General features: G+C 40.8%; 1 protein-coding gene across 2 annotated transcripts in view; it reads right to left on the bottom strand.

Annotated features, from left to right (window-relative positions):
• GATB (glutamyl-tRNA amidotransferase subunit B) overlaps positions 1-24,139 on the bottom strand; it is a 42,233-nt gene extending 18,094 nt beyond the window's left edge. For both annotated transcript variants that reach the window (XM_038136774.1, XM_038136775.1), the window contains exons 1-6: positions 23,939-24,139; positions 21,883-22,033; positions 8,138-8,251; positions 4,901-5,099; positions 3,797-3,919; positions 855-968 (exon numbers count right to left, since the gene is read on the bottom strand). In XM_038136774.1, coding sequence (XP_037992702.1) covers positions 855-968; positions 3,797-3,919; positions 4,901-5,099; positions 8,138-8,251; positions 21,883-22,033; positions 23,939-24,105 — 868 coding nt within the window. In that variant the 5' untranslated portion in view covers positions 24,106-24,139. The remainder of the gene's footprint in view (positions 1-854; positions 969-3,796; positions 3,920-4,900; positions 5,100-8,137; positions 8,252-21,882; positions 22,034-23,938) is intronic.
• Between the last annotated feature and the right edge of the window lie 3,592 nt (positions 24,140-27,731).

The raw sequence follows: 27,731 nt of genomic DNA, 5'->3' as shown, positions 1-27,731 counted from the left end.
TCTGCTTTCATTTCCTTTAAATGGAAACCATTTTCTCCCAGGCACTGCAGTCAAATAATATATTCCTGGTGACCTTGCAGTCACCCAGTCCAGTTTTTTTTTGGAGATGTAACAATCAGCTTTTTTTTTCCTCATACCCAAGCTGCATCTGAACTCCACACACATCACACACCATATGCAGTGGAAAGCAATCATCTCCACCGGAGGACACAAAACCACTGCTACCATATTTTAGTCCATGCTAGGCACTGAACCACCTGCTTTGTTCTTCTTATAGGCAGAGGTTTTACTGCAAAAAACCTGCAGACTAACATGCCTGCTCTTCCCAGAGTGTCCATACTAAGATTTATTCTGGCAGGGAGCAGCAAGAGTGGGGCTGCTCCATAAAGAGGGATAAGCCAGGAGTGAAGGGTGACCAGAGCCCAGGCCCTGCCCTCATGGTCTGATGCAGTCCCACTAGTCTGAACAGTGCGAGCAGGGACAGCTGCTACCAACAGAGTCATCTGATAGTGCCAGTGGAGGTGAGGGGATGAGCTGAGTCCAGCGCCCATTCAGGGAGAAGCAGAAGAATCTAAGTTCTAGGAACAAGACTACAGAACAGGTCCAAGGTCCTTCAGGAGACAGGACTGAAAACTGACACACCTGTGACACAGCCATTTAGGTAAAGTCGGAAGGCCCCAGCCTGTGCCTAAATGGGACTCCTGTACCCACAGGCAAGGGACATAGAGGAGACACCTAGGTGAAGTTTGTCAGGGCATTTAAGGCAAATTACTGCACTCAGAAGCCTGACATATTTCACCTCAGACCACATAAAATACCTACAATGCTCTTATAATGAAGCAACCATCATTTACCTATTGCTTTTGCCAGAAATCGCATGCTATTGATGTTCTTCACTTCAGTCCTCACTCCATAAGGCTCTCCAGGGTGATGCACAGAAACATTGGCATCCACTCTCAGCTGACCCTCTGTAAAAGGAAATTTTATTAACAGAACAGTCTGCCCTGTACATTAAAAACCTTGGCATGCATTAATAAACTGCATGTTATGTGCAAAGCCTTAATAGCAGCCTTCTCTATGTTCAGAAAGGAGTAACAACCACTTAATCATAGCTTTCTGTATGTGATTCCATCTCAAGGGACTGCCTTGAATCATTCAAAATAGTTTTAAATCATTGCTCATAATTCCTCTCCGAAAACTGCATGATGCAGTGCAGCACAGATCCTCTAAGCCATACAGCAAAAAGAGCTTCTGATTCACAGATCTTTAAATAAAGGGCAGAATTAGACAAGCAAAGTGGTGGATTGTGAGCTTCCATTCCTCTCAAGCAGCACAAAAATACCTTTTGGAATTGCAATTTGATGGATATATACTATCCTAGCATGGAACACAAGAACTTAAGGTTATGTTGAACAGATTTACTAAGGTGTTCTTGGAAACTTACAGCTCAAGGACAAAATGTGAGCAGCAGTGGATTTTTTGTAATTTTCTTCCTGTCCTTCAGGAAACTGAAATCTTACCCCCCAAAATGTCCCCGGCTGCCAAAAACTACAAAGTTTTACATAAAAGCATCATGCCCTCTCAGTCCAGTGACTCAACCACAAGGAAATAATAATTGTGTCTTTCTAAGTATTGTCCCTCTAAAGACATCTTTTCCAAGAAGAAAAGCCTTGCCGCAGTTTTAAACTGCTGGGAATACACAAACAGGAGAGGTTGTATTACATCCTGGAATATTAAGAAACATTATTTTTCCCATATTACACATTGAGCATCTGTAGCCTTTCCATGTGCTTTTTTTTTAATTCTTTTTTTAAATTTTAAATACAGATAAAAAGAAATAAATGCCTGCTGATTGGGTACATTATAATATTATAGAATTATACAGGAGAGTGCAAAATGGCTCAGAGTTAAAAATGTGAAGATGCTATGGCTTCAGAATCCCTTCTGGTCAATAGATTTAAATTGACCAACAAGGCCTTGGTACAATTTGTAAAAGCAGGCTGGATGACAGCACACTAATTTCCTCTGTCTTCACAGAGCCTTGCCCGATATGCAAATGAGACAGAGATGCTGGAATGATCTCTTTCAAGGGAAGTGTTTTCCATGTGCTCCCTCTTAGGGGTGAAACTTGTACTTGTTCCAAACGAGAAATAGTCTTGTCCTGCCATGGCTTCATTTGAGATGTGACCTGTTTCTACTTGGATGTAGGTGTCAGAGTGACCAGACAATGAATTTAATCATTTAATCAGGCATAAGCAAAAGACCCAGGCTGCAAAAGTTTCTTAAAAAAACAAACAAAAAAACTAAAAAAAAACCAAAAAGGGCTTTTTTCTTTAAGCCCAGTTTATTTTCTTTCACTTTACAATGAGAGCATCTTTTCATCTGTTTGTTGTTAATGAAATAACATCTGACAGAACTGGGCACATGTCTTCACTGTACATGCAAAAGCCCCTAAAACCTTTACTTAGAAAGAAAAAAAAATCCACATACTTTTATAGCTAACTTTCTTGGAAGAAAAATACTTCCAATACTGGGATTCTCATATAAAGTCAGAAACCTCCCTGCAATAGAAGATACCACAATGCAATTCCAATGGCAATCTTAGGGTCAAATTTAGTAGTGAAAAATGACTGTATATTTGTAAGCCCACAAAGGCCCTTGAGGAAGCATCCAAACTGGCTGCTTAATACTGACAACTGTGCCTTATTTGACATGTGGGACACTTGTGTGAGAAAAGATTCAGAGAAATAGATAATGCCTAGCTATTATTATTTCCCGCTACATTAAATTAAAGTTGCATCAGCAGCCAACATTTATTGTACCCCATTTATTGTGTGATGCATAGAGCACACTGACTCAGTTTTCCAGGAGATATCCACTTGTATAATGGACTGAATTTGCTGCCAGACAGTGAGGCCAACTGTCACAGGCAAAAATATAGCTTACACTGCGAACACTAATAAGCAGCTGCTAATTGTGGATGTGTGTGAAGGGGATGAATGCCTGAAACCACTTTTAAATTCTTAAGCAGATGTCTGCTATATGCTACCTGTAACCATGTGCTGGTTGTAAATTTTGGTAACATTAAGACTGAGGAAAAATGGCATGATCTGAATCTTACAATTAATGAGACAGAATCACCAGTGAGGAGGCTGAATGCAGGCTATGCTCCTGCACATCACCCATTGTGAAAATTGGGGCCTTAAAATTACAAAAAGAGCTGGTGCCAGAAGCAACGTTTCCTCCAAGAGGAAGTGGTCTCAGAAAGACTGGTAATCTTGGCTAAAATTAACCCCAGCACCCATTTCTGTACATGCTGTTGTTTACTCCATCTCATCCATGACACCAGCACAAGTTTACTGCCTACATCAATTTTATGACTAGCTGACACCTGACACTTAGAAGATGATCCATGCTCCACTACTTTGTCCCTCTGTCCCTTCCATACCCCACAATTAATCCTTGCTACAGATCTTCTGTGCTGCAGTGGCAAGCAAGATAAAGAGAGCCGAGGAGAAGCACCACAAGAACCCTGGGGACGTTTCTTCCTGCCTAGCTTATCCTGTAAAATTACTGTGTGAGGAAACATAACATCTAGCACTGCAAAGCTCTGCAGACAGAGGCAGGCCTATAAGCATGGCAGACATTAGGACAGACTCTGAGGATTGTAAAACAACAGCTAGAAAGGGCTATGCATTATAAGCAACCATAGAGCAAAATAACTGGAAGCTGCAAATCTCCTGCAAATGCAGAGAGTTACTGGTGGCAAGGGAACATGCCTTTCTCCCCTCAGTACCTGCCATGACTGCCTGGCTGCTCCCAAGTGTTTGCAGAATGAGCTGAAGCTCTCTGACTGCTGCAGCTGCTTCTTCCCCACAGCACATATCAGGCTCCATGACAACCTCCATGAGACCAACTCCTACCAGGAAAAGAGACAGGAGATTTTCAACAATACCTTTTGATCTTGGCATATGAGAGTGCAACTGGCTAACACATGAAAGAACTTGGATTTCTTTTAAAAAAATATAAAAACCACATAAATCCCCATGTATTATTTAGTAACTGTCACAACGGGCCTAGCTGCAGATTGCTACAAAAACTTTTCCTGCTCTTTTTTTTTTTAAGTAACTGACAACTGCAGACAACCCCCCACCCTTTGATGACATGCAGATCAGAGGGACCCATTCCTCTAGAAGGACTCTCATTTAAAGCCAATTGGGTTCCAGATGCAAGTGTATTTATCTTAAACTAATTCTGGAGCAGGCACAACTGTAAACAGATGTAGTCTAATTTTTAGCTTCAGGATCTGGCTTTCAAGGAACCTGAGCAGCCACAGCCCTCAGCTTCAATGGACATCAGAGTACTTCGCCCCAGTTAGGCCAGGCCAGCCAGGTTGCTGCCCATGTTGTGCACTCCTTTGGACCACTCCATTTACAATTTCCAAGTTAAAAGAGAAAAATCTACATTTCTTCAAAACTAATAATTAAGAGAAATGACCGACTCATGCACCAACAGATTCCAACAGCTGCTCTTTCTATACACAAACTTGATTCACTAGATCTGTAATATTTAACTTTTTTTAACAACACATACAGTGCAGAACTTAAATAGCTGAGTGGCTCTATGTGACTGACACAGTTTTGAGCAAACTGGAGCCAAGAGATTTCTAACTTACTACTGCCAATTGCCATCAACCAACAGCAAATGGGAAAGGTTTACTGGCCATTAAAAAAATCAAGTATTCATCTGTTTCCAGTGTAACAGTCATTTTCATGAATTATTTTTTCAAGGAGAGAGCCATAAAGCTGTTTTTATTTTTTGCCTGTTTCCTGTCATCTATTTACCTTTTAAGACTCAACCCAAAAAGGAGGAGAAAAATAGGAAAATAATCCAAGCCTACCAGCCCTATTCAAGTCCACAAGGGTTTGGCTCCTTGTATCATCATGGAGACTTTTTCCACTGTCTTGCTCCAACTGAATTTGTTTAATCCTCACAGTTTTGGTCACCATCTGGCTCATCTTGTTGTCTATGCAGAGACTGTATGACAGACTTCCATTCACTGCAATAGGAACTCTTTGCTGAGTGATTTGATAGCCAGCCTGTCAACAAAATTAGTTTTATACGCGACTGAAACATTCACTTTTCAGAAAGCAGACCAAGTGCAAATATAATTGACTAAGAACAAACCTGAAAATGCAACATCTTTCAGAGTGACCTGTGTAAGAGGAGAGAATACATGCACATGTAAATTCAAAAGTAACTTTGCTTAAATGGAAAGGAAGCAAGCTAGAAGATGAGTCTAGAATTCAACATAACAGTAAGAAGCTGGAAGTCTGGAAAAAATATGAGGACTCCTCAATAACAGACAAATATACGACACCATACTAATGCTGAAATAATCAATAATCAACTGCACAATCTCTTGCCAAGGATGACAAATTTCTCTGATACTGCCCTGGGGCAGGAAATGGACTGGAGGAGATTCTTCCATGCCTGTGGTCCCACGATCATGTTACATGCTGTTTGAAGCCAGTTACTGTACTTCCATCCCCAAGCTGGGGCTATCCCTCATCCTCCCCACAGGCAGCACATTCCCCTCTGTCTGTTCCAAATTGTACTCATTAGAAGGAAGGAGAGGGAAGGGATGGAGGTGTGGAAATCAAGAAAATGAGAAAGCTCTATTTCATTAATGTAGCAATTTAAAAGATAAGACACTGCCACCTCACACAAGGCATTTGGCTGATAAATGCCACCTCATGCCTGGGACTCCACTCAAAGGGGGAACTGCTGCCTGCCAGTGACAAGGTATTGGAATTACTGCAATGATGTAAAAATAGAGAAGTGAGTCAATGACAGCTGAGATGGGGTCCCCTTTGCTTCCTCCTTCCTCACCTGCCTACGGCACTAGTGGTGAAAATTAAAAAAGAAGTCTGCCAGACACAAATTGTTTGGGAGGAGTATTTGCATATTTTGCAGGGACGACAAACTTACTCCAAAATGTAGAGATGGTGAATTCCAGGGCACTGGAATGGAGAACAGTGGTCTGGCTCTGTCAACACCCCAATTTATATATGCAGTGAAGTGCATGACCTACTAGATATAATCACTGTAAGAAAAAGAAAATAACTGACTCTCTGCAGCCTATGCTAATCACAGGCTCTTCTCATCTCCTAGAAGTTCTCATTAAAATAATTTTTACAGCCTGAAATATTGAGTGACAATAAATAATATGAATCCCATTTCCCATCCAAAGCCCCGTTTTCAGGAGTAACAATAATCCCATTGTCAAATGACCCTAAGAGCTGGATTTATCTGTTCTATTCAGCTCATTAGCCTAAAATCTGCATCTTATTACAGGGTTTCTGACTAGACTGTTCACTATGAAATGTAGGTCGGGCAGTTTATTGTCAGTGCTTAAACTGCAGAAGTCAGTCAGTTAAAAGCCAGAATTACATGTTTCCAACTAATAAAACATGTCAGCATCTCCCTGACCAAATCCCCATGCTTATGTAACAAGAGGATGCTGAAATTCATGTCTGCAGTGCCCCACAGTTCCTTCCACCTCAATTGTTCTCTTGGACACATGGACGTGGATTCTTTCCCAGGACAACATTCACCCATAAAGCTGCTATCAGTAGACTGATAGCAGCAAACATCACAAGAATTTGAGAGTGATTTCAGTTTAACAGAGTAAGCACTAAAGGTAAATCGCAATTTGTCTGTGATGTTTTTGATGTTCCTTCTTGATGTGTAAAGGAATTTCAAAAGTCATATTTATTTCCTGCTATTTCACCTTTTCCCCTTCAGGTCTGGAAGTGGGCTTTAAGATAGTTCTACATGTTTAAAAAAAGTACTGGCAATTCAAACTGCTAAGTTTGCTTTTCACATTCCCAGCAGGTCACTGCACAACTCCCAGTAAAAGGGCCTCTTAATGGCTTACAAATATTTGCAAAGCTGTCCCCAGAAACCAAAATTATAGCAACTTCACAGAAGAGCTACAAGTTCACAACCTAGAAAAAAATAAAACAGAAATCCTTTCTAAGATCCAGGTGTCCACTGGACAACTATAATATAATTCTCTTTCTAAGGTGGGAAGCAATTGTATTTGAAAATATTTTGTGAAACTTCAAAATATTTTCAATACCTGAACAAGAGTGGGAAAGAAAGTAATTTGGTTAATAATACAGCACCTCTACAAATGCATCTGGATCTGAGAGGTCTCCCATTCTGCTTCTCTGGATGTCTGAGACTCCTCACCTAAAGAGAGGATAAGCTAACATGCCTGATCTTTCCCAAATAAAATAAACCCACATATTTTTATTTTCATGCCATCAGATCTTCACCCCAAAACCAAAGAAACTAAAAATAGCTTCCACCCTTTGACAGATTAGTGTTAAATTGAACATTCAGTACAAATAAGCTCACTCAAAAATGTTAAAAAATTAGAAAGGTTTAACGTCATTAGAGAGAAAAAAGGCTCAAACACTGCTGCATCCTGTTGCACGGACAGAAGTCAGGTTCTTAAACTATTTCAGTATTTCTACATCCATATCAACTGCAGCAAATACTTCTGACGTTCAGTGGCACCTTCTATACATATGAAATCTACCAACAAACCACACTACAAAGACTCGATTCCTCAGTTGTTTTGTTTTTTTCATTTATTTGAACCACTGCTGGGAAAGTTTTGAAGGGAAATGAAATATTTTTAGGTCCCTAAACACACACAAAAAAGATCCTACTGTGTTTATTCCACTGGAGACTGTGTTAGTTATACATTCACTTTAAATGAAGGACTTTTATCAGATTGCTTTTACCCTAACAGACAATTAGTACAAAACACCAGGAATGGACAACTTAAGGGACAAAGCAGCTCCAGCTCCCAATCCAATTACATTAGGCTACTGGAATTGTGCAGCTAAGCAAGGAGTCAGCAATCAGAGCAATCATATTCAATCAGTGAGCGCAAGGGTACAGCTGCCTGTTCCATCAGGGCACAGTGCAGCATCCTGCTGGGCTGAGCGCAGCACTGACTGAAAACAGAAGAAGCATCTCTGCACTCCTCCCCTGCTGCCATCCATACTGCAGACTTGTCCTTCCCAGAGTCCAGGAGGGACCAGCCACACTGCATACTTACAGGCAGATCTGCATAGAAGTAGTGTTTTCTGTCAAACAAGGACTTCTTGTTTATGCTGCAGTTGAGAGCCAGGCCTGTCATCACTGCTGCTTCTACACATCTCCTGTTGAGAACCTAAGGAAACATGACACATGGTTTTGCTCAGATACTCAGTATGTTACAAATGTGTCTCCCACACACTGCCGTATAAGGAGCATATATTCAATTTCACTTGCCTTCAGTCATCATTAGATCTCTTTCTTTGTGTGGGTAGCTCTTATTCATCATTAAAGTTGCAGCAGCTATAAATCTGCAAGGCTTTACGATGAAAATACAAGCTATTCAGTCACTTTGTCATACCACTTATGGACGTGTGCACTGCTCTGGCTTGCTACTTTTGCAAACATTCAGTGCTTTTGAATCTTTGAGGGTACAGGAGACGTGATAACTGACTTGTAACCAGCTGTCAGCTCATACTGGGAATTTGAAACACAGGGGATTTGCACTAGGGACTGCAGTGCTGTTACAGTAGAACACTTCAGAACACCTGCAACCACAGAGCCACAGTGGATTTGTGAGTATCTACACATACCGTGGATTTTAATGCTTTGCTTAACCAGGATGAAATGATGCACACGTACATCTTTGCTAAAACAGAACCCAAAAGACAATGATTGATCCCATGGCTACAAGTATACTTGTTTCCAGCACTTAAGAAACTCGTGTGATAAAGGTTTTTGCAGAATGACAGGTGATCCAAAGATCCAGCAAGGTCTTCACAAAGAAATAAAGGAGTTAAATGCAGTTTTTCACCATGGACTCATCATTCTTAGCACTACACCCTTCCATCTCCTCAGCAGGGTCAGGATTCAGAGGATTTCACTCCAAAAACTACTGACAAATGAAGTTTTTTTTCAGATGTGCTCTCATTAATTTAATAGTTCATTTAACTAACATCAAATGGATGAAACTGAAAAGGAAAAAAGACTGAATTTGTCTTGCTACAATTCTGACATGCTCACACTTACAGCATTTTGAAACAGGAACAAAACTTTATCCATCTTGTTCTGCACTGTACAGCTGCCAAGAAGTCTATTTCCAGCAGGACCATTAAAGGAGCACATTATGTAAAAGAATGTACATGACTTCATCTGCATTGACCAGAACATAAAAGGCTTAAATAATGTTTTCTTCCATGTTTCTGACAGTATTTACTTTTTATATTCTCCAGCCTGATTTCTGAAAACATATAAAGCAGCTGTACATTTCCCCTCATCCCACATCTTCAGCCAGAAAACTAATATCTTTATTCATTTAGTTTTTAAAAATCAAAATAGTAAGTAGAGGGTATGGGCAACTCTTCACGTAACAAAAACTTTAAGATAGCTTATACAGAAAAGAAATTAAATATTTAAGACATTTAACAAGGGAACTTTCAGATCTTTAGTGTAGCTATATATGGCTAACTAGAACACATCATCTGTTCAGGCATATTTTACTTATTAAAAAATTTAAGAGATACATAGAGCAAATTCTAGACAAGAAAAAAAGGAAGAACAATCTCCCTTTGAAATATCAATCCACAGCAAAATGCATGCAATTAGTCCTGACTCTAATCTAAAGAAAATTGATAACTACAAAATGTGAATTTATTTTAGCAGCATAACTGCAGTTCATTATATAGTAGATGCTCCTGTTTTCAATAATTAAATGCTTCAAGACTGTACAGACACCACTTTTCTTTTTTTTTTTTTTTTACTGTTTAAGGAATTCTGTAACAGTGGTAGTCAAACTGTTCAATGTTTAAAATATCTTCATATTTCTAAATAAACAAGCAAATTTCCTCTTACTAAACCCTTATGGCACAATCCCGTTCAGCTTTACAAATTAGTGAGGACATTGCCAGTCAGTCCTTTAATAAAACTGGCCACCAGAAACCCATTAAGCCTCCGTAAGGACCGGTAGACTCAAAACCCCACAGCTTCAAAGCAGTGAGCCAGTATCTTGCTACAATTACTGACGGTGCAGGGGTTGTGACTGACTGCAATCAGAGAACAAGACAAAACCCAACTCCCAAGTCACAATCACTGAAAGCTTCATAGCACTCCATTGCTCTTCAGTTTTTACTTCAAACATGGTAGTGTGAATCTTACTCATTGCCCTAAGGGATAACACTGTTTTGAGGTGAAAAAGCATATATATATAGACTACGTAAACCAGAGAGATCTTTTGCTCTACTGCTGACGAAACATTTTTGCAGCTCTGGGGGAAAAGTGGCATAAAAACACGAAGTGCTGATTATTTTTTATGTACTATTACCAAGAATTTAGATGACTCTGATGTGTATGTGTCCCCAGTGTACTGGATCATAGTAGCCAAATCATTGTATATGCTCCATTACTCATTCAACTTCCCGAGCCATTCCTTCACCCACCTCAGCGGTGAGAGAAAGCCTTGCAAAGCAGATCTCTCCTGCTATGGCACACTGAGATGGCTACTGTGCCAATCTGCTCCCTCTGCCCTGTGTACCTTTAAGAAAACACAACCCAAACCCAACCAGATGACCCTCTTCTTCTTCAAAAATCAAAACTTATCTAATACTGTTTCACGTCTGAAGTGACTCTTACTACCCACTGCCATGACCAAGGCTGTAAGCACAAAGCACTACAACCTTTCCTTCAAACAAGCCTTGCTTTTCAAATAATCTGCAGTGATAAACATCAATTCAGTATGTGAAACTTCCCATACTAATGACCTAGCGTAAGCCCTCCAGCTTGTTTATGCAGTAAGCTGCTATTAAGTTGACAGCTTAGACTAGCACCAAACATTTAAATTACTGGCTTGAACTGACAAGCTGCCTGTCTGCTATGTTAGCAAACTGCTGGCCTTCAAAGCAAGCTGGGTAGTTCCTGCAGTAGCTATGGACAAAACACAATAGTCTATAAAGACTTCTTCAATATACTCTTCTAACTGGGAAGCACCCCTCCTAGTATTTCAAGAAAATCCTACAGAGCTATTACAAAAGCAAATGTAAATTGTTTGTATTGGAAACTCGTGAAAAAACTTAACAATGGCATCACAACACCAGCACCATTTCCCTTGTAGCTACGGTCTCCTGCTACAGCACCATGGTAACTGAGCGCTAAAGGAATGAAAGAACAGTCCAACCAAGAGCTCTCTTTTTCTGCTACTTGTCTATTCTTTACATCTAGACCACAAGTGGAAAGACTCCTTTTAAGAATTTATCTTTATTTGCAAGTTCAGCTTAGTCATGACCTTGGTTTTAAATACAATATTCAATAGCTATTCAAAACTATACACAATACCTTCGATGGCACAAATTCCCACTAAAAGCAGTTTTCTAACAGCTTTTTTTTTTTAAACAACAGGTTTAGTCCTTATATTAGTATAATAAAGGAAGTTGGAACCCTTTTACATAAAGATGTATGTTTCCGTATTTAGTAAATGACCATGTTTAGATTTTAAAGAGGGCAGATATGCTGCTTCTTGTTTTGCTAATGAGTATTATGTAGGATAATTGGGGAAAAAAAGAATAAATATCTAAATAACTCTCCTGGAAAAAGTTTATTTTTGCTACCTCTTACAAAAAACCAATAATCTCTGCAATAACATTTGCACCGAGGAAGACTATCTTACAGAAGAAAATATTCCTTGTACTAAAAACAGTAAAGTCAAAATAATTCCTCAGAAATTTGTGAAGTTTTTGATTCTAGGTCACACATTTTAATAAAGTAGATTTAATATTCACTGGCTATCTTAAGACCTTCAGTCCTACTTACAATCATGAAAAAATCAGCATTAATCAGATTAACTACAAGACTGTTTATCTAAGAAATATTTAATTTTAGCTCATTTTCATTCAAAATAATATCTGAAAGAAGGAAGTAGTACAATGTACTCAGCCAGCTCTCTGTAGACCAGACACCAATCTTTAGAAACCTCAACAGATATATCTAATCACATTTTCAAGTACTCCTATTTCATCTCACTCTGATTTTTATTTGCTTCTACTAATGGATATATCCAGTCTTACTATTCTAGCTGTGTTAAAAGTACCAAATTGCTGCAAGATATGGTTCTTTGAAGTGCAATCATAAGTTAAACTTCAAAATAGAATACCCTTATACGTACTCAGTCCCAGTGTAATTGTGGCTGTTCAGTCTGACACTGTAGATGAGTACTTACTGCTCTGCAGCATCCTGCCTTGGCATCCTCCCACACACAGAGAAGGAACCAACTGGAGCTATGCATGTACAGAATGTAGATACAATAAATCAAGAGCTGACCACTTCCCAAATTTATTTCAATGGGTTACAATCAGACTCCACCACCCCCCGAAGCATGCAGTAAAAAATTTAAAAAACAAGACAACTTAAGTCCTGTCATTTGTTAGGGGTTCAAAGAACCCACTTTCCAAAACCTGAGGTCTCAAATTTCAGGAAAAATTTTAAAAACTTCTGTTTGGTGTCCTCTGCACTTATTCCAGCATCTAGCTCCCAGCATGTTTGCTGCCCCAGTATGAGCATTATGTTCTTATCTCTATGGAAAGGGGCAAGACAGAAGGGGAAGAAGCACCATACATTTTAAATCGAGATCTTAGCATTATCAAAAGAGATTCCAGCTTAAGAGAATAAAATGGCAACTCAGAAGCTGCAACAGCAAAGGCTATGAGGGGCATTAAACTTACTTAAAGCACTTTGTAAATTTACCTCTCCACAGTCTGGTACCAAACCCATACATTGCTATACAAAACATATTATTGCTAACTTTGTCTAGTGACAAAGTTGGCTTGTGGTGATGCAGCACACAATGATTCCAGTCATATCTGAAAACTAGGCAGTTCTGCCATCAAGAAGTACCCAGCTTCCATACAAACTACTTCATGTGTACTCAAGAGAATAAGAGAGCACACTTTCTGAAGAGCTAGGCTGAAACCTTTTATCACAAGGCTTAGGATGGAGGAAGCATCGTCCTGTGTCAATGAGGACCAGAAAAATGCAGCAGCAGTAGGGAGAAATGCTGACCCCTGAGAGCAACAAAAATGGAACATTACACCAGGTACAAAGATATTTCCATAATGACAGAATTTAAGGTTTCTCTGCCCAACAGGTGTCGCTAGAAGAAACAAAGGAGGAAAAATCCATTCAGACCACTGTGGGGGCAAAGTGCTCAATGGTGTCAATAGAATAAATTTGTTTTCTGGGAAGCAGCCAATCCAGATCATATCTTTGATCCCATCAGCAGCATCTAAAACCAAATAAAATTCTACCCTGCAGAACCAGTTCCAGGTAGGAGAACCCACAGAAACGACTGGACCATGCAATGGTGATACAGTGGTTCATGAAATTTATAACCAAATGCTGTGGTTATGTGGTGTTCCCATAGAGAAGTCCAGGACCTCTCTAACATCCATGCTCTCCTTGTTGACATTAGTCTTCTGCATCTGCCACATTGCATTTTTTGACCTGTCATAAGGATGCGCTCTCTCTAATGCCAGCTGGAATTTAAATCATTGCTAATGCTATCTGATCCAGGGCATCTTTAATGCAGGAAGATCCAGTGATAACACCTCACTGCTGCTGGAGGCAGGGGACTGAGCAATGGCTAAAACTTAAGTTACAGACTATGATCAAATCCAAAGGCAACAAGATGTTTAGGGAGAACCATCTCAGATTTTCTTCCTACACTGAGTTCCAGAAAAAAAAGGCTTTTGAATGTGAATATCATCCGCCTTCTTCAACATAACATAGATTGTTTAATTTCTTAAATTAAGACATTCAGTGCATTCAGGACAAAACAATCTGTAAATCAACTCCCACCCTGTTTTTCCTTGCAGATGGTCCTTTGCTCATAGGCTTGGTGAGAGCCAGCTCTGTGGTTTTCTGAATTGTAACAAATTCTGACCTTTGATCCCCATTTACTGTCATTTTCTATTATTTCAAAGTCTTGGCTATCTGCCCTCTGCTCCTTACAATTTTTGTGTGTCTGAGAGCCCACACTGAACACACACTAAACTCTCAGCCCTTTGCTCCGACTCCCTCATTCCTTTTTCCTCCAACAGCTATCTCCCAAAACATGCTTATGTTCTCAGCCATCTTTCCCTGCAGGCTGACCCAGATCTCTTAAAAGAGCACAATATACAAATTAGGAGTAAACCAGAAGGGGTCTTTTACACATAGATAAAAGATTATACTAATTCAGGAAAACAATACGTGACATAATGCAACAAGTCTTGCAAGGAGCTGTTAAGAAATTATTTGAGAGAAATTGTAAGAGAGCAAATGGAAGCTATTTACTTTTAACAAACTTGTTCTGCAATAGCAGAACCAACAGAGACCAATCTCCTTTAAATAATATCCCTAGTTTGTTTTACCTAAGCAGTGACCCCAAAACTCTCTGTCCTGTGACTCCTCCGTCTTCTCCTCATTTCATCAAACATCCCAAAATGAGTATAAAGTGTCACAAGTACCTGAAGAGCAGCAGCCCAAAAAAAGCTGAGATCAGTGGGGAGACTAAATCGATAATTTCTTCTTCATATGCTTGCTAATAACAACCCTCTACAAGCCTAAATTTTTTTGGAGGAAAATTTGGCTGAACTTGGCAGCCAAATTGCAAAATAAGCATTTCTGTATAGAAAACAATAGTCCTTGTGGCAAAATCTGCATATGTAACTAATAAAAAATCACTTGCAGAAGTTTACATAATCCTCTCAAAATCAAATACTTAAGGTGGTAAGGTGACTGATAATCAGAGAGAACACAAAGAAATTAATTTTACCCCAGGAACTGATTACAGCCTAATTGTGCCAAGATAAGTTTCAAACAAAATACAAAAACCTGACAGTTATGCAACATTACTCACCAGACAGCTAACCATAAGATAACAAAGACCCAGTCTACAATTATCTGTCATTACTGTCAGACAATGCTTCCCTAAACACCTTTTAATGAAAAACTCTTCAACAAAACAATTGCTAAGAAGAATGAAGTAGCAAGAGGTCTGTTTGCAAAGTTAAAATGCTAAGAAATTAGTAGAACCATGAAACTTCTGCTTAAGAAAGCACTGCTAACATACACATATATACAACATACCACCTTGGAGTCACCTGGAACCAGACTGTCTACATACTGTGAGGAAACAAAACCAAATAAAAAAATTAAGGATGCCAGAACACCTATAGTGACTGATAACAGAGATAATAGAAATTTGCAATAATAAACTCCCTCTCAGGTCAAACTTAAAGAAATTCCCACACACTGAGAATCCTATTGCAAAAACCTTTTGTGCATTTCAGCAGCAATTTCCAAATGAATTCAGAAAGGGGGGGACACATATATCATGCAGTGGCTGTGCTGTTCAGAAATGTCCAAGATGGCAAAATAACTGCAGTAATAGGACTGTGTGAAAGAAAGGAAACAAAATACTGCCAACTCCTGCTCCCCCACTTAGAAGTAGAAAAAAATCTGTGTAAAACAAAAGGTAAATTGATTAAAAAGAAACTACAGAAAAGGAGGTAAGAGAAAATACACAGGCAACATCATTGATGCTCTGAAGGATTTGCTGATATAGGTGATAACAAGATGTTGTATCAACTCAACGCTATTCTAACAGGCAAGCTTGCATCAGCCACAGGGACCTGTTAAGGATGAACAGTAAAGCCAACAGGAACAAACAGAGAGTTCAACACTTACTGAGGTGCTAAGGAGACAGCCCAACCTGAATTGTTAGCCTCGACAAAAAGATTAAAACACCCAGAATGAGGGTCAGAAATACTCACAAATATATGAGACATAGCAAAAAAGTGAGAGAAAATGTTACAAGAGACATCTTCAAAGCTTGAGAGAGGAGTAACAAATGTCACAAAATACTTCAATACACGAGAGCAGAAAGTCTCCAGAAAAAAAAAAATGGCCTAAATATGATATAAAGTTGAGCTAAGCAACTGCAGTCATGGAGCAAATATAACATTTCTCAGACCCTAGGGAAGGAGTTTGGTACCAGAGGTAACCCTGGGGATGTGAATGATCCTATGGAGCACAAAGAAACAGAATGAGAAACAACCTGCAGGATAACCCAGTCCTGAGTCACCTGAACCCAGCATCTAATCATCTTTCAAAGGCTTCTTCTGACCAGTACAACAGCTTTGAACTGATTAATACTTTGAAACTTGGTAGGCAGGCTTTAATTCAGCATGAACTTGGACATTTAGGGGTCTATGAACCACAAAAGCATCCTCAGAGAGCAATGGTTTAAAAGCCTAATTCACTTCTCTAGTCTTTTTCTAAATTATTTGGGATTTTCTTTATAGAAGCTTTCTGGATTGCAAGCCCAGCAAGCTGGGACTGTGTGAGCAAGAAAAGACTCCCAAGCACTGATCATACAATGTATGTTGCAAACCCAAATATTATCAGGAAAGAACGGACTGCAACAGAAAGGTACCATCACATCTTAATAAAGTCCTCTTTTTTCTCCCAAGTACAATTACTACAGTTTTAGTGAAATAAGTAATGAAGAGTTTAAATGAACCTAGACACAGGTAAATGGCTTAAAACAAGTATGAACTCACTTTTTTTATCAGGCATTGCCACTAATTTATTTTTAGAGAAGAGCTCATGGATACAAAAACCTAGCCATCATATAGTTTCAAAGAAAAGAAGATGTATGCAATGGAAACTAAAAAAACATCCATACAAAGATCAGAGGAATGTTCAATTCCCCATGAAAAGTGCAATTAAAACTGTAGCTATCAAAAGTCAAGCTAAGAAGCAGGCTTTTTTTCAAAACAAAGTAGTAGAAGAAGGGAGTAAATTCACATTGCATGCCAGCAGGAATGTCAAAACAAAACTGCAATCACAAGTTGGTAAAGCAGCTGTTGCAATCATCAGATTTAACAGGCACAGGATTCAAAAAAAAAAATCTAGTTTCAAGCTGTAAAGTATAAACTCTGGTCTCAAATGCTGTTTCTGTTACAGTATGAATGGCTGAAAGACAGATCTACCAAAATCTCATACAAACCTCCCAGAGCCTTTGAAAGCAGATGCATCAGATAAATCCTGTATATTCTGATGAATTCTAGATGTTATTTAAGTCTGGTAATCCATCACCCAAAACATCTGGAAAAAACACTGGGTACCTGCCACTGCCAAGAACAGATGGAAGCACCCTCTATAATCCCAAACTGGGTATTAGCCCTGTCACATGCCTGGGCACCCCTCAGCAGCCCAGCCCTGCAAGGCAGCAGCCGGATGCAGGTGCTCCCAGAGACTCTGCAGTGCTGCACTGGCAATGCCAGCTTTGGATGAGCCTCAGCTTGGAGCTGAAGGTGCCAGAGGTGCAATGCCAGAAGGAACAGGGGCTGAGAGCTGCTCTAGCACTGCTCTCTTCCATGAAAAGGAGTGAGCTGGTTGCCCCAAGTGTTTCTGAAAAGTCTGCTGTAAAAATAAAAAGATAAAACAGATGCTGTTCACATTAAGAGGAGAATGAAATTCAAATGTGTGAGAAGATATAAAAAAATTCAAAATATTTAGGACTGGGGGGCCAATATTAATTCAAATCTTACTAATTTAAACTTCGGATATGTAAATCCTAGATTATTTCTTTATATACTTACCTACAAAGGATTGCCTACAATAGGATCAGTGTTTCACTTCAGTCATGCCAGAAACAAACGTAAAATGTGTGACAAAGACTAAGCACTGACAAAAAGGTTTCAGCCTTTAGCTGCTAGATCTACTATCTTATTTCTGTGCTATAATTAACTTTTAGTCAGCTACCTCCATCACAAAAATAGATAATCGTGGATTCTTTTTCTGTGAGCCCAGTTTTAGCTTTAAAAACCTTTCTAAAGCCTCTCAGAATTTTCAGAGGCTAAATCAGATTGGGAGGGCAACCACCTTTATGGATCCCCAGAAGAATTTTAGTCCAGTTGGTGGGTGTAACGCACTATCTGCCACCATGTTTACAACAGACCTTCTGAAGATACCAACCCAAGATCCAAGATCCAAGTCCACTCACAAGGTAAAAACCCCAGGCTTTTGCAAATTTCATTACATGAAATGAAATGTATGTAGTCAAATGTAGTCCCAAGCTGTGAGTGAACAAGGAATTGGCTGGGTGGTGGCACTAAAAGAGCTGTGGTTAACAGTTCAATGTCCGAGTGGAGACCAGTGACAAGTGGTGTTAGGTGGTCTCAGCTGGGACCAGAGCTGTTCAATGTCAGTGACAGGGACAGGGGGATCAGGTGCATTCTCAGCAAGTTCACTGATGACAACAAGCTGTGTGGTGTGGCCAACATACTGCAGGGCAGGGATGCCAGCCAGAGAGATCTGGGCAGGCTTCAGAAGTGGGCCTGTGCAAACCTCATGAAGTTCAACATGGTCAAGTGCAAAGTCCCGCACCTGGATTGGGGCAATCCCAAGCACCAGTACAGGCTAGGGAGAATAAATTGACAGCAGCCCCAAGAAGAAGGACTTGGTTGAGGAAATGCTCAGCATGAGCCAGCAAAGCACACCTGTAGTCCCAGAAGCAAACCATGTTCTGGGCTACATCCAAAGCAGCATGGCCAGCAGGGCAAGGGAGAGGATTCTGCCCCTCTAATCCACTCTTGTGAGTTCCCACCTGGAGCGCTGCATCCTGCTCCGGGACCCCCAACATAAGAGGGACAGGCACCTACTGGAGAGGGTCTGAGGAGAGCCATGAAGATGACCAGAGGGCTGGCACACCCCTCCTATGAAGACAGGCTGAGAGAGTTGGGGTTGCTCAGCATTGAGAAAACTCCAGAGAGACCTTACAGAACTTTCAAGTACCTAAAAAAGGGCCTACAAGAGAGCCAGAAGGACATTTTACAAGGGCTTGTAATGACAGGACATGGTTTTAAATTGACACAGGGCAGGTTTAGATTACATGTTACAAAGAAATTCCCTACTATGAGGGTGCTGAGGCATGGACACAGGCTGCCCAGATAAGCTCTGGCTGCCAGGATGAACACATCCCGGGAAGCGTTCAAGGCCAGCCTGGATAGAGCTCTGAGCAGCCTGGTCTCGTGGAAGGAGTCCCTGCCCCTGGCAGCGGGGCTGGAACCAGATGAGCTGTAAGGTCCCTGGCACTCAAACCATCCCATGACTCTATGATTCTATTATATTTTTTTTCTGTCTCATGCCAAATAGGAGGGCACCTGCATAGCTCCTCATGCCTGTAGCTGTCTCTCAGAGGCACTATGCGAGAACAACACAGTGAAATGGCCATGCCACTCCACTGTGATGACCCTCCCAAGGCCTACTTGCAGCAGAAGGATAAAATAAGCTGTATTAACCTTACGGGAAGCAAATATAAAAAGGAAAGCAGAAGGAGGGCTAAACACATTCTTCTAGTTTCACCTCTCCTGTGTAGAGCACAGCAAAAACTCATACCAACACTTACTGTGACCCAGAAATGCACAGCAACCTGAAAAGCTCCCTTCAGCACCATCACTTCTGGTCCTACTGTGAAGGAGCAAACACCAGGACAGCCCTCTACCACAGCCATCTCATTGTCACACAGTAAATTTAAATCCTTGTGACACTGCAAACTGTCCCTATAGTTCTCAGGTTAAAACAACAGTCATTCTATTCTAGACTCAGCACAATGACTGTATAAAAACTTTGCTACTATTTTTTTCATTTTTCAACATAATGGAGTCCAAATGAAAGGCCAAAGATCTATCTTCTAAGTAGACTTATTAGTCAATAACCTAACACTTATTAAAATGGCTTTTGTTGGTTTGGTTTTATTCTACAAATACTCTGAATTTTCAGAAATGACCTTCCATCTTTCAAAATTTACCAAAATTCAATTCTGCTTCAGATACTATTGCCATGTATGAATTTACACAGAGAAAACAAGCCCATCTGATTGCAGAGCAAATGCTGCTCTCTCAGCAGCAGCAAGTACAACGGGAAAATAGAGCTATGACTCCTGACTGGATTTTGCATCACATTCTAACATGCAGGAACATGTATTTTGTAATACCCACTTTCAACTCTATTTCAACCAGTACTACAGTAAGAAAAATCTTTCTTCCCTTTGTATAGATAAAAGCAGGTAGTAGAACCTAACATAGCATCACTACTTTAAAATTGACCTAACCATTCTGGATTTTTTCTTCTCAGGTGCAGTTATTTTCTTCACCAAAGCCCACATGTACTGGGGTCTTCTTACAAAGCTCATACCAAGCCTCATTTTAAAGCATCATTACTAAAGAAAAAAGACACACACGTACATTGAACCCTTGATAAGCAGTAACATAGAGAAAAATTAACCTCCTCATAAATATTCATTTTTGTTCACTCAAGAACACCCTTTCTATTTGACTGAAGATAAGCACTAGACAATCTAAGAGAATTTCTGTGCATTAACAGAAGGTTAAAAAGAAGGTCCAAAACCAGAATCTTGAACTCTTTTGGATTTTCTGACTAACCTAGCCCTGCCCCCAAATGAAAGGAACTAATTTTCTGTCTTTAAGTCTAGCTAGACTCTTCTAAAACCAAATTATTGCATAAAATTCCCGTTATCTCCTGGAAGTTTTCAGAATTTCCATATAGTTAGATCTGAAACTCAGCTCTGAATTGCCACTGCAACCAGAGCAAAGTCCCAATTTTATCAGCATCTAAACATCACTTCCTTAGTTTTCAATACCTTTGCAAATACAGAAATAAAACTAATAATAACAACATAATTTCTCCTTTTAAGGATCATGACATATATCAAGACCCTAGAAATCCAGCCACAAATTAGTTCTCAATTTTAGATTATCTGAGGCTGCTTTATAGTGATGAAAAGCTTCAATTAGATTTAAAAATACATTTCTATAACTGGAATTCAAATCTGCACTTTAATGAATTTAGTCAGTGAAACGTTTCTGCTTTAAATAATTAGACCCCATCTTAGTCTCTGCAGAGTTGTTGCATGTGGCAATGCTAAGTCTATTAAATATTTATTTTCACTGTATTGTTAGAGCTTATGTTATAATTTTTTAACTCTTATTTTTAAATTAAACTTGTTAGATACTCAGAGAATTCCACAGCAGTACTGTCATAGCCATCACAGCTACAATTAGGCTGTGAATTCAAACACTTATTAAGTTTTCACTAATAAACCTTATTGCTATGTGCTAGCTAGTTATTCTGACCTATTAATCCCCAATGTCTCACACACATTACTTTTTTTTTTTTTAAATAATTACTTTGCTCTGGAAATAGGAATGGTTGACACTTTCCTAAATTGGAGACTTTCTACTCAGGAAGCAAAGTAACTCCTCAGTGAGACATTCCAAATGGCAAATGACAGCTACATAAACAAACATATGGCAAAACAACATCAAATGGCCACGCAGAAATCTAAGATGTTCTTCTCTCACTGGGCTTTAGGCATCTCTCATATTTAAGGAATTTCCTGTGTGGCATACTAAGCAAACACACCCACTCTGGCCTCAAAGAAATACCACAACCCATTCACTATTGAAGAGACACTCCCGATTTTTCTCCTTTGAGGGGATATAAAGTATCTGAGGCAATAACTAGGGAGTGAGGAAACTGAAAAGAAACAGTTTTAGGCATCTCATGTTCTGAAACAAACAGAAATTAGAAAAGTATGGAAAAGTAGTCATATGTATGACTTTAGTGAAATCCTGGGAAAAATAAAATATTAGAAGCATATGCAAAGTTGTCTGACATTAATCCTGACATAAATGAAATTGCAGCTTGACTTACTGGTAAAGTTCCTGGTAAAGAGGCATCAAAGAAAGATACCAAAGAGTTGGGAGGTGCTGCAAACTGGACTTGGGAACCAGAGAAGAGTTTTGAGTTGGAACTGATCTGTGCATGAATTTCCAGACCCACAACTGGTACCCACGGAGCAAGGCTAAAAAAGGAAAGAGGAGAAACAATTTAAATATAGATGATGTCAAAAACCATGGAAACCTAGAAACGGTAGAATTAGGAACGCTTAATTTATGAAAAAAATATAAAATTGTAATAGTAAAAAAAAAATTTAAATAATGTTTCAAATACATCTGCACGGTAATAGGAAAAGCTGTGCTGTGATACTGGAGAACAGAAGCTACAGGGAATATATGGCAGTGCTCATTATATGCAAAAAAGAATGTAATAAAAAATGTAATGGTTTAAAACTTTTACCTTTTCCTTACACGAGAAATCTCAGAGAAATTAATGAAGCACACTTGCATGCTGGATGAACCCTAATTTGGTGCCTTGTGAAATTCCCCAAATCATCATAAATATGAATTACTTCTCAGGTAGTTTGATAAATCTCCAACAGACAGGTGGCATAATAAATTATGTATTCTCTGTCAGATAGACACTTGCATGCTGGGAAAGGTGGCTCTCCAGAGCAGCGTTAGTAGAATATTAGCATAAACATTAGTAATCTGGTAATAGAGAAATCATCATTTCAACTAGAGAGCTACTGTTCTCTGAATGTATTCTGCAGAATAAAGCTTCTCCATATCATCTAAAAAGTAATTGCAATTCTCACATCCATAACCTTTATATGGACAAGAGAAAAAGGTCACCTTTACAGTATGAATTGCCTGACAGTTTCTGTAAGTAATTATCTGGCCTTGTACAAATGAAGTGGCACAAATAATATTTCACTGATGGAATCACATTTCTGTGGCAGAACACTTCAGCAGTATGAGTACCCAGATAGCTATAGGAGACAAGCAAGCTATGGAAAACTATCAAACAAATATATCAGGTACAGCGTTCCTTCCAAAGGCGAACATTCTACATTGTCAAGATTTTAGTTCCACATCTGCCCTCCAACAGCTGAGGACATCCCTACAAACACCAAACTAGTGATGCAGATGCCACTTATATTGCTGCTTTAGGAAGAAGAATATTATCAGGAAAGATTAAGGTTCAGATGTTTAAAGGAGCTAATATGTTTTCTCTCATTGAGATAATATCATTCTTCAGTATTTTCAGCTGATCATACAAATGCTTCAAGGTTTGAGAAATAATGTGGGCTTTCTTTAACATTCTGGAGGCACATTTATTCCATTGTTTCCTGTATTCTTCAGAAATGCCTATCTGTCATATCGTGGCATTAAAAATTACACCAGGTTTCGCTTAATCAGTGTGTTGGCTTACACTCAGAGATAAAGGTACGTGCACCAGTCAGTCCTTCAACCCCACCAACAACGCTGATGAGGCACCTGGAGCATCTTGCCGTGTTTGTTCATGGATTTTGTTTATCTGTGTCTCCAAAGAATCAGCAGCACACGTCTGCCGCTGCCTGCACAACACAACTTTCTCAAAGAGATCAGCTGTGCACACACTCGTGGGACTACAGAGAACACGAGAACTTGTTCAGGCCGTGACTTTCAGCTGCAGCAGAAACAAAACGCTCTGCTTCGGGCACACCGCCCGTAGATCACGACACTCCACTGGAAGAGAAAGCCTCTTTCGGGCTAGAGCAACCCTCGAACACGCGCTCACGAAAGCCGGAGCAGCCCTTCGCGGCACACCGAGCGCTCAGGCTGCCCGAGCCGCGGGCGCTCACGGCAGCGCGGCGTGCCGGAGGGTCACGGCCCGGCACCCACCGACCGCGCTGCGGGGGCTGCGGGAGGAACGCGGCTGCTGGGCAGGCGCCGCCAGCACCGATGCCTCTCACACCGCTCAGACGCCGGAATTTACACCGGGCCCCGCCGCTGTCACCGCCGCTCCCGTGCCCGAGCCCGGAGCCGGGCTCCAGGGCAGAACCAGCTCCACCGGCCCCTCTCCCCGCGCCGTCCCGGCACCGTACCCGCTCTTCCCCGCCGGCACCGCCCCGCCTCTCGCGTTACAGGCGACAGCCCTCTGCCCGCGGGGGAAAGGGCCGGGCCCGGGCCCCGGCCGCCCCGCGCCGCGCTGCCGCGCCCGGCGCCAGACCCCGCCGCACCCCCGCGCCGCCACGGCCACCAGGGCCGCCATTGCCCCGGCAGCGGCGGCCCAGAGCCCGCAGCGCCCCCTGGGAAATGCAGGCCGAGATGGGCGCGCGGAGCGCGGGCCGTGCCGGCGGACTACAACTCCCGTCAGGCCGCTGGGCTGGCGCCGGCCCCGCGGGTGCTGTGCTTATCCCGGGAATGCTGGAGCGAGCGGTGGGATCGCTGCTGTTTAACACGCGTTAGGTGGCTCATGTCCTCACAGTGCCTCGTATGTGGTTTTCCCCTGGGCTCACGCTTTTACACAAAGAGCTGCCGCTCTATCGGCGGCCGTTTGCAAGCCGCGGGCCTCGAGTGATGCGGTGCCACGGGGCTGGGCGCTGGGGCTTGACTGGCGGCGAGGCTCGGAAAGGCCTGGGGGAATAAAGACCCTTGTTCTGTGGGAATAAAGAGCCTTGGCCAGGCCATCTGCAAACATCTTTAATGCTTCCGTAGCTACATTGCACAGATAACAGAAGCAGCGGCATTCCGTCCCAAGCCACAGGCGTGTGGAGCTGGAACGGGAGTGAAGATGAGCTGTTGTTGCTTGTGTCACCTGTGCACTGTGGCAGCGACTGCCACCAGAGGCTGGTCGGTCACACACCGTGAGTGTCACTCACACACACTCAGTGGGGCTGATGGCACCAGCAGGGGACAGCGGTGCACACCCGCACTGGAAAGGATCCTGGAGCCTTTAGGAACTCTTGTCTTCCCAAGATCCAGTATGAGGTGCTGAATGGCTCTGAGTCATGCAGAAGATAATTTACCCAAGTAAGAAAATGTCTTATAAACCATGTTTCGTAGCACTAATTTTCTGATACTTTATATCATATGTTTTATATGATATAAAATATTTTATATTTTTAATAAATTTCCTGGAAGTGCTGGATAAGAAGAACCAGTTGAGGGATCCTTTCAGCAGACACTGATGTACAGTTACTTGTACCATATATCTTTTTAAAATTAGTTTGTCACATCCCTTTTCTTGGGAAATATCCTCCCGTTGTACAACAAAGAGCGACCAAGAAAAAATTCCTTTCCAATAGACAAGAACTGACCACAGGTCATCTTGTACATGCTGTAGAGATGAAAAAGCATTGGAGTGGCCTTTTTCCTTCTCTCCTGTAGGAAACTCCTTCACATATTAGGATAATACATAGTATAATTCCCTGTGTAGTAGTCTTTGAGCCAACGAAATATTTTAAAACTTTTGACAATTCTAATTTGAGGAAAACCCCATTTTCATTTGGACTTAGCCTATGCGATGTCTTGTGATGAAAAAATGTTTTTCAGACCGCAGCTTTAGTACTTGGTTTTTATTTCTGCAACAAAATTATTCTCTTTACAATTGTCCTCCATGAGCTCTGGATGGAGTTATTTTCTGATACTGTGTGGGGATTGGCAGGTCACTTCAACCCAGCTGTCAGGATGGGTTCTAAATACAGCTCCAAAGTGTTTCTACTGGGGTAAAAATTGTGAATTTCAGATTCTTTGACTTCCTTTTAAGTCTGTTCTCCTGATGTAATAGAAGATTTCATAAAAAGCCGCTAAGAAGTTAAAACCTAATGAATATTAAAGTCATGTTACTTAAAGCCTTACTCTGCCTTGATTGCATGGGCTTCTGCCCTTTGCACGTATTATTTAGAAGGGAGTAGACAGCACAAAAAGGTTGAAATCCATCACAACTTTTAGCTGTATTAGGTGTTGTCTTGCAGAGAGAGGAAGACTGGGAAGTGCCATTGTTTGCGATTTAAATTATCTCCGTGTTATTTTAATTCCCTTCTCAGAAAAAAAAAAAATCCCATGAGAAGAACCTTTGCAGCCTTTTGCCAGTAACCAAGCAGGTAATAAATGAAAACCCACACATCCATATGCAGGAAGCTGGTCAATCACAGGGAATAATTGCCTTTCCCAGCAGCTTACTTTGAGGTGGGAAAGGCTACATGTTTGTTCCTTACTGCAGTGTGTTTATAGATCATGCTGTGGCTTGGAATAGGAAAATAGCACTGCATAAAGATTTGTGCTATGATAGTTCAGTACTATGTAGACTCATATCTTAGAGAGGGTAGACCCAGGGGACAGTTTGCTCTGAGTCTCTTGTTACTGTAGGAATTTAACCAATGTCTGAGAGGAAATTGGAATTTTGCAGAGAGCAACAACCCAACAGCATATCATTTAAGCCATAAACAAGCAGTCTATCCCATTTATTTGAAAGAAGATCCTTCTGAATTTTAGTTTCTAGGGTCTGAGCTCTAAAATCTGTTTTCTTGCAAGTCCCACTTAGCACACATACTTACTCCTTTTGGGGACTGTGAGGTCTCCTTTTGGTATGGCAGGGAATGGGATATTCAAACTGGGATGTTTGTTAGATACTTCACAGGCTGCCCGCAGTGTCTGATTTCAGCATGTGAAATAAGGAACAGACAGGAATCTCTGCTAGATTTTGAAGCAGAGGTTGTGACTTTTGGAAGAGTAGATCCATAGTCTATCAAAAATTCAGACAATGGCCTGCAAGGAAGAGTAACAAACCAGATTGCTAAGTCTGGAAGCAAACTATGGTAAGAGACGTTTTCAAGCTTTTCGGCCCCTAGGATCACCTCTATACCTTGAAAGCCTTTTTTTTTTAATTTCTTTTTTCTTTTTTCCTCTGTGGGTATAAAGAGAGAAATTTTCTTTTTCCCTGCAGCTTTGAACTAGTAGTGACAATGAACTGTTTCAGTCTGGAATATGGATTCAACTTGTCTATCTACCAGTAACGGGACATGGCAAATACAAAAATGTGTGCTTGATCTTGAGGATTGGGAAAGGGTATTTCTGTTGACCACAGAAAAGAGTATTTAGGGACCAAAGAGGGCTGCCTTGTGTGCTGCTGACCATGTGTGTATGCATGCATGCAGTGATAGATTTGGTACCATGAACAGCCTCATGATTGGAGGGGTTTTGCCATCAATTTCTTAATTGGGACGTAGTGCCATTTTATTTACCAAGGTTGTTATAACTCAGGAGTTAAAAAATAAGGGCCAGACTTGGATAGGAAATAAAACCCCACAAGAAATACCTATGCACAAGCAATTTCTATAAACAGTAATGAAAGCATGTAAGTTACATATAGGTCCTGGTGTAGAAGGTGAATCCACTGTTCCTCAAGGCTGTGTCATTGAAGAGAACCTTGGTTCAGCCATGGCAATACCTGTGCATTACCACCTTTCTGTGCTGACTTCACCTGGTGTGCCTTGCCTGGGAGAGCTGCACTGAGCATTGGCTACACCTGTGGTTTGAATCAGGTGCTGGCAATCCTGAAAGCTCTCACTTAGGGGCACACTACAGCCTTTTGTCTTGGACCCTGAGCTGGAAGTGAAGTAGGTACTGGGCTTGTTTTGGCTGAGGTTTGTGTAAACCCATTTGGCAGAGGCATTGTTTGAGGAAGTCCAGTGCACTAACTTTTTCTGAGGGTGAGTATTACCCTAATCTTATTGTTTAATAAATTAAATCCTTATTTTTCCAGTGTGAAGTTCCACAATTATAGGCATGAGAGGATTTCCTAGCATATTACTGCTGTCTTGGTATTGCATCTTGATGAAGTTGTTGGAATATCCACATTATGAGCCTGTGCTACCTTTAGTATGATTCCTAGTT

Source organism: Motacilla alba, chromosome 4, assembly GCF_015832195.1.
Source record: "Motacilla alba alba isolate MOTALB_02 chromosome 4, Motacilla_alba_V1.0_pri, whole genome shotgun sequence".
NCBI lineage: Eukaryota > Metazoa > Chordata > Aves > Passeriformes > Motacillidae > Motacilla > Motacilla alba.
The sequence above is the reverse complement of the archived record's forward strand: the minus strand, read 5'-3'. Positions and strand labels throughout refer to the sequence as shown.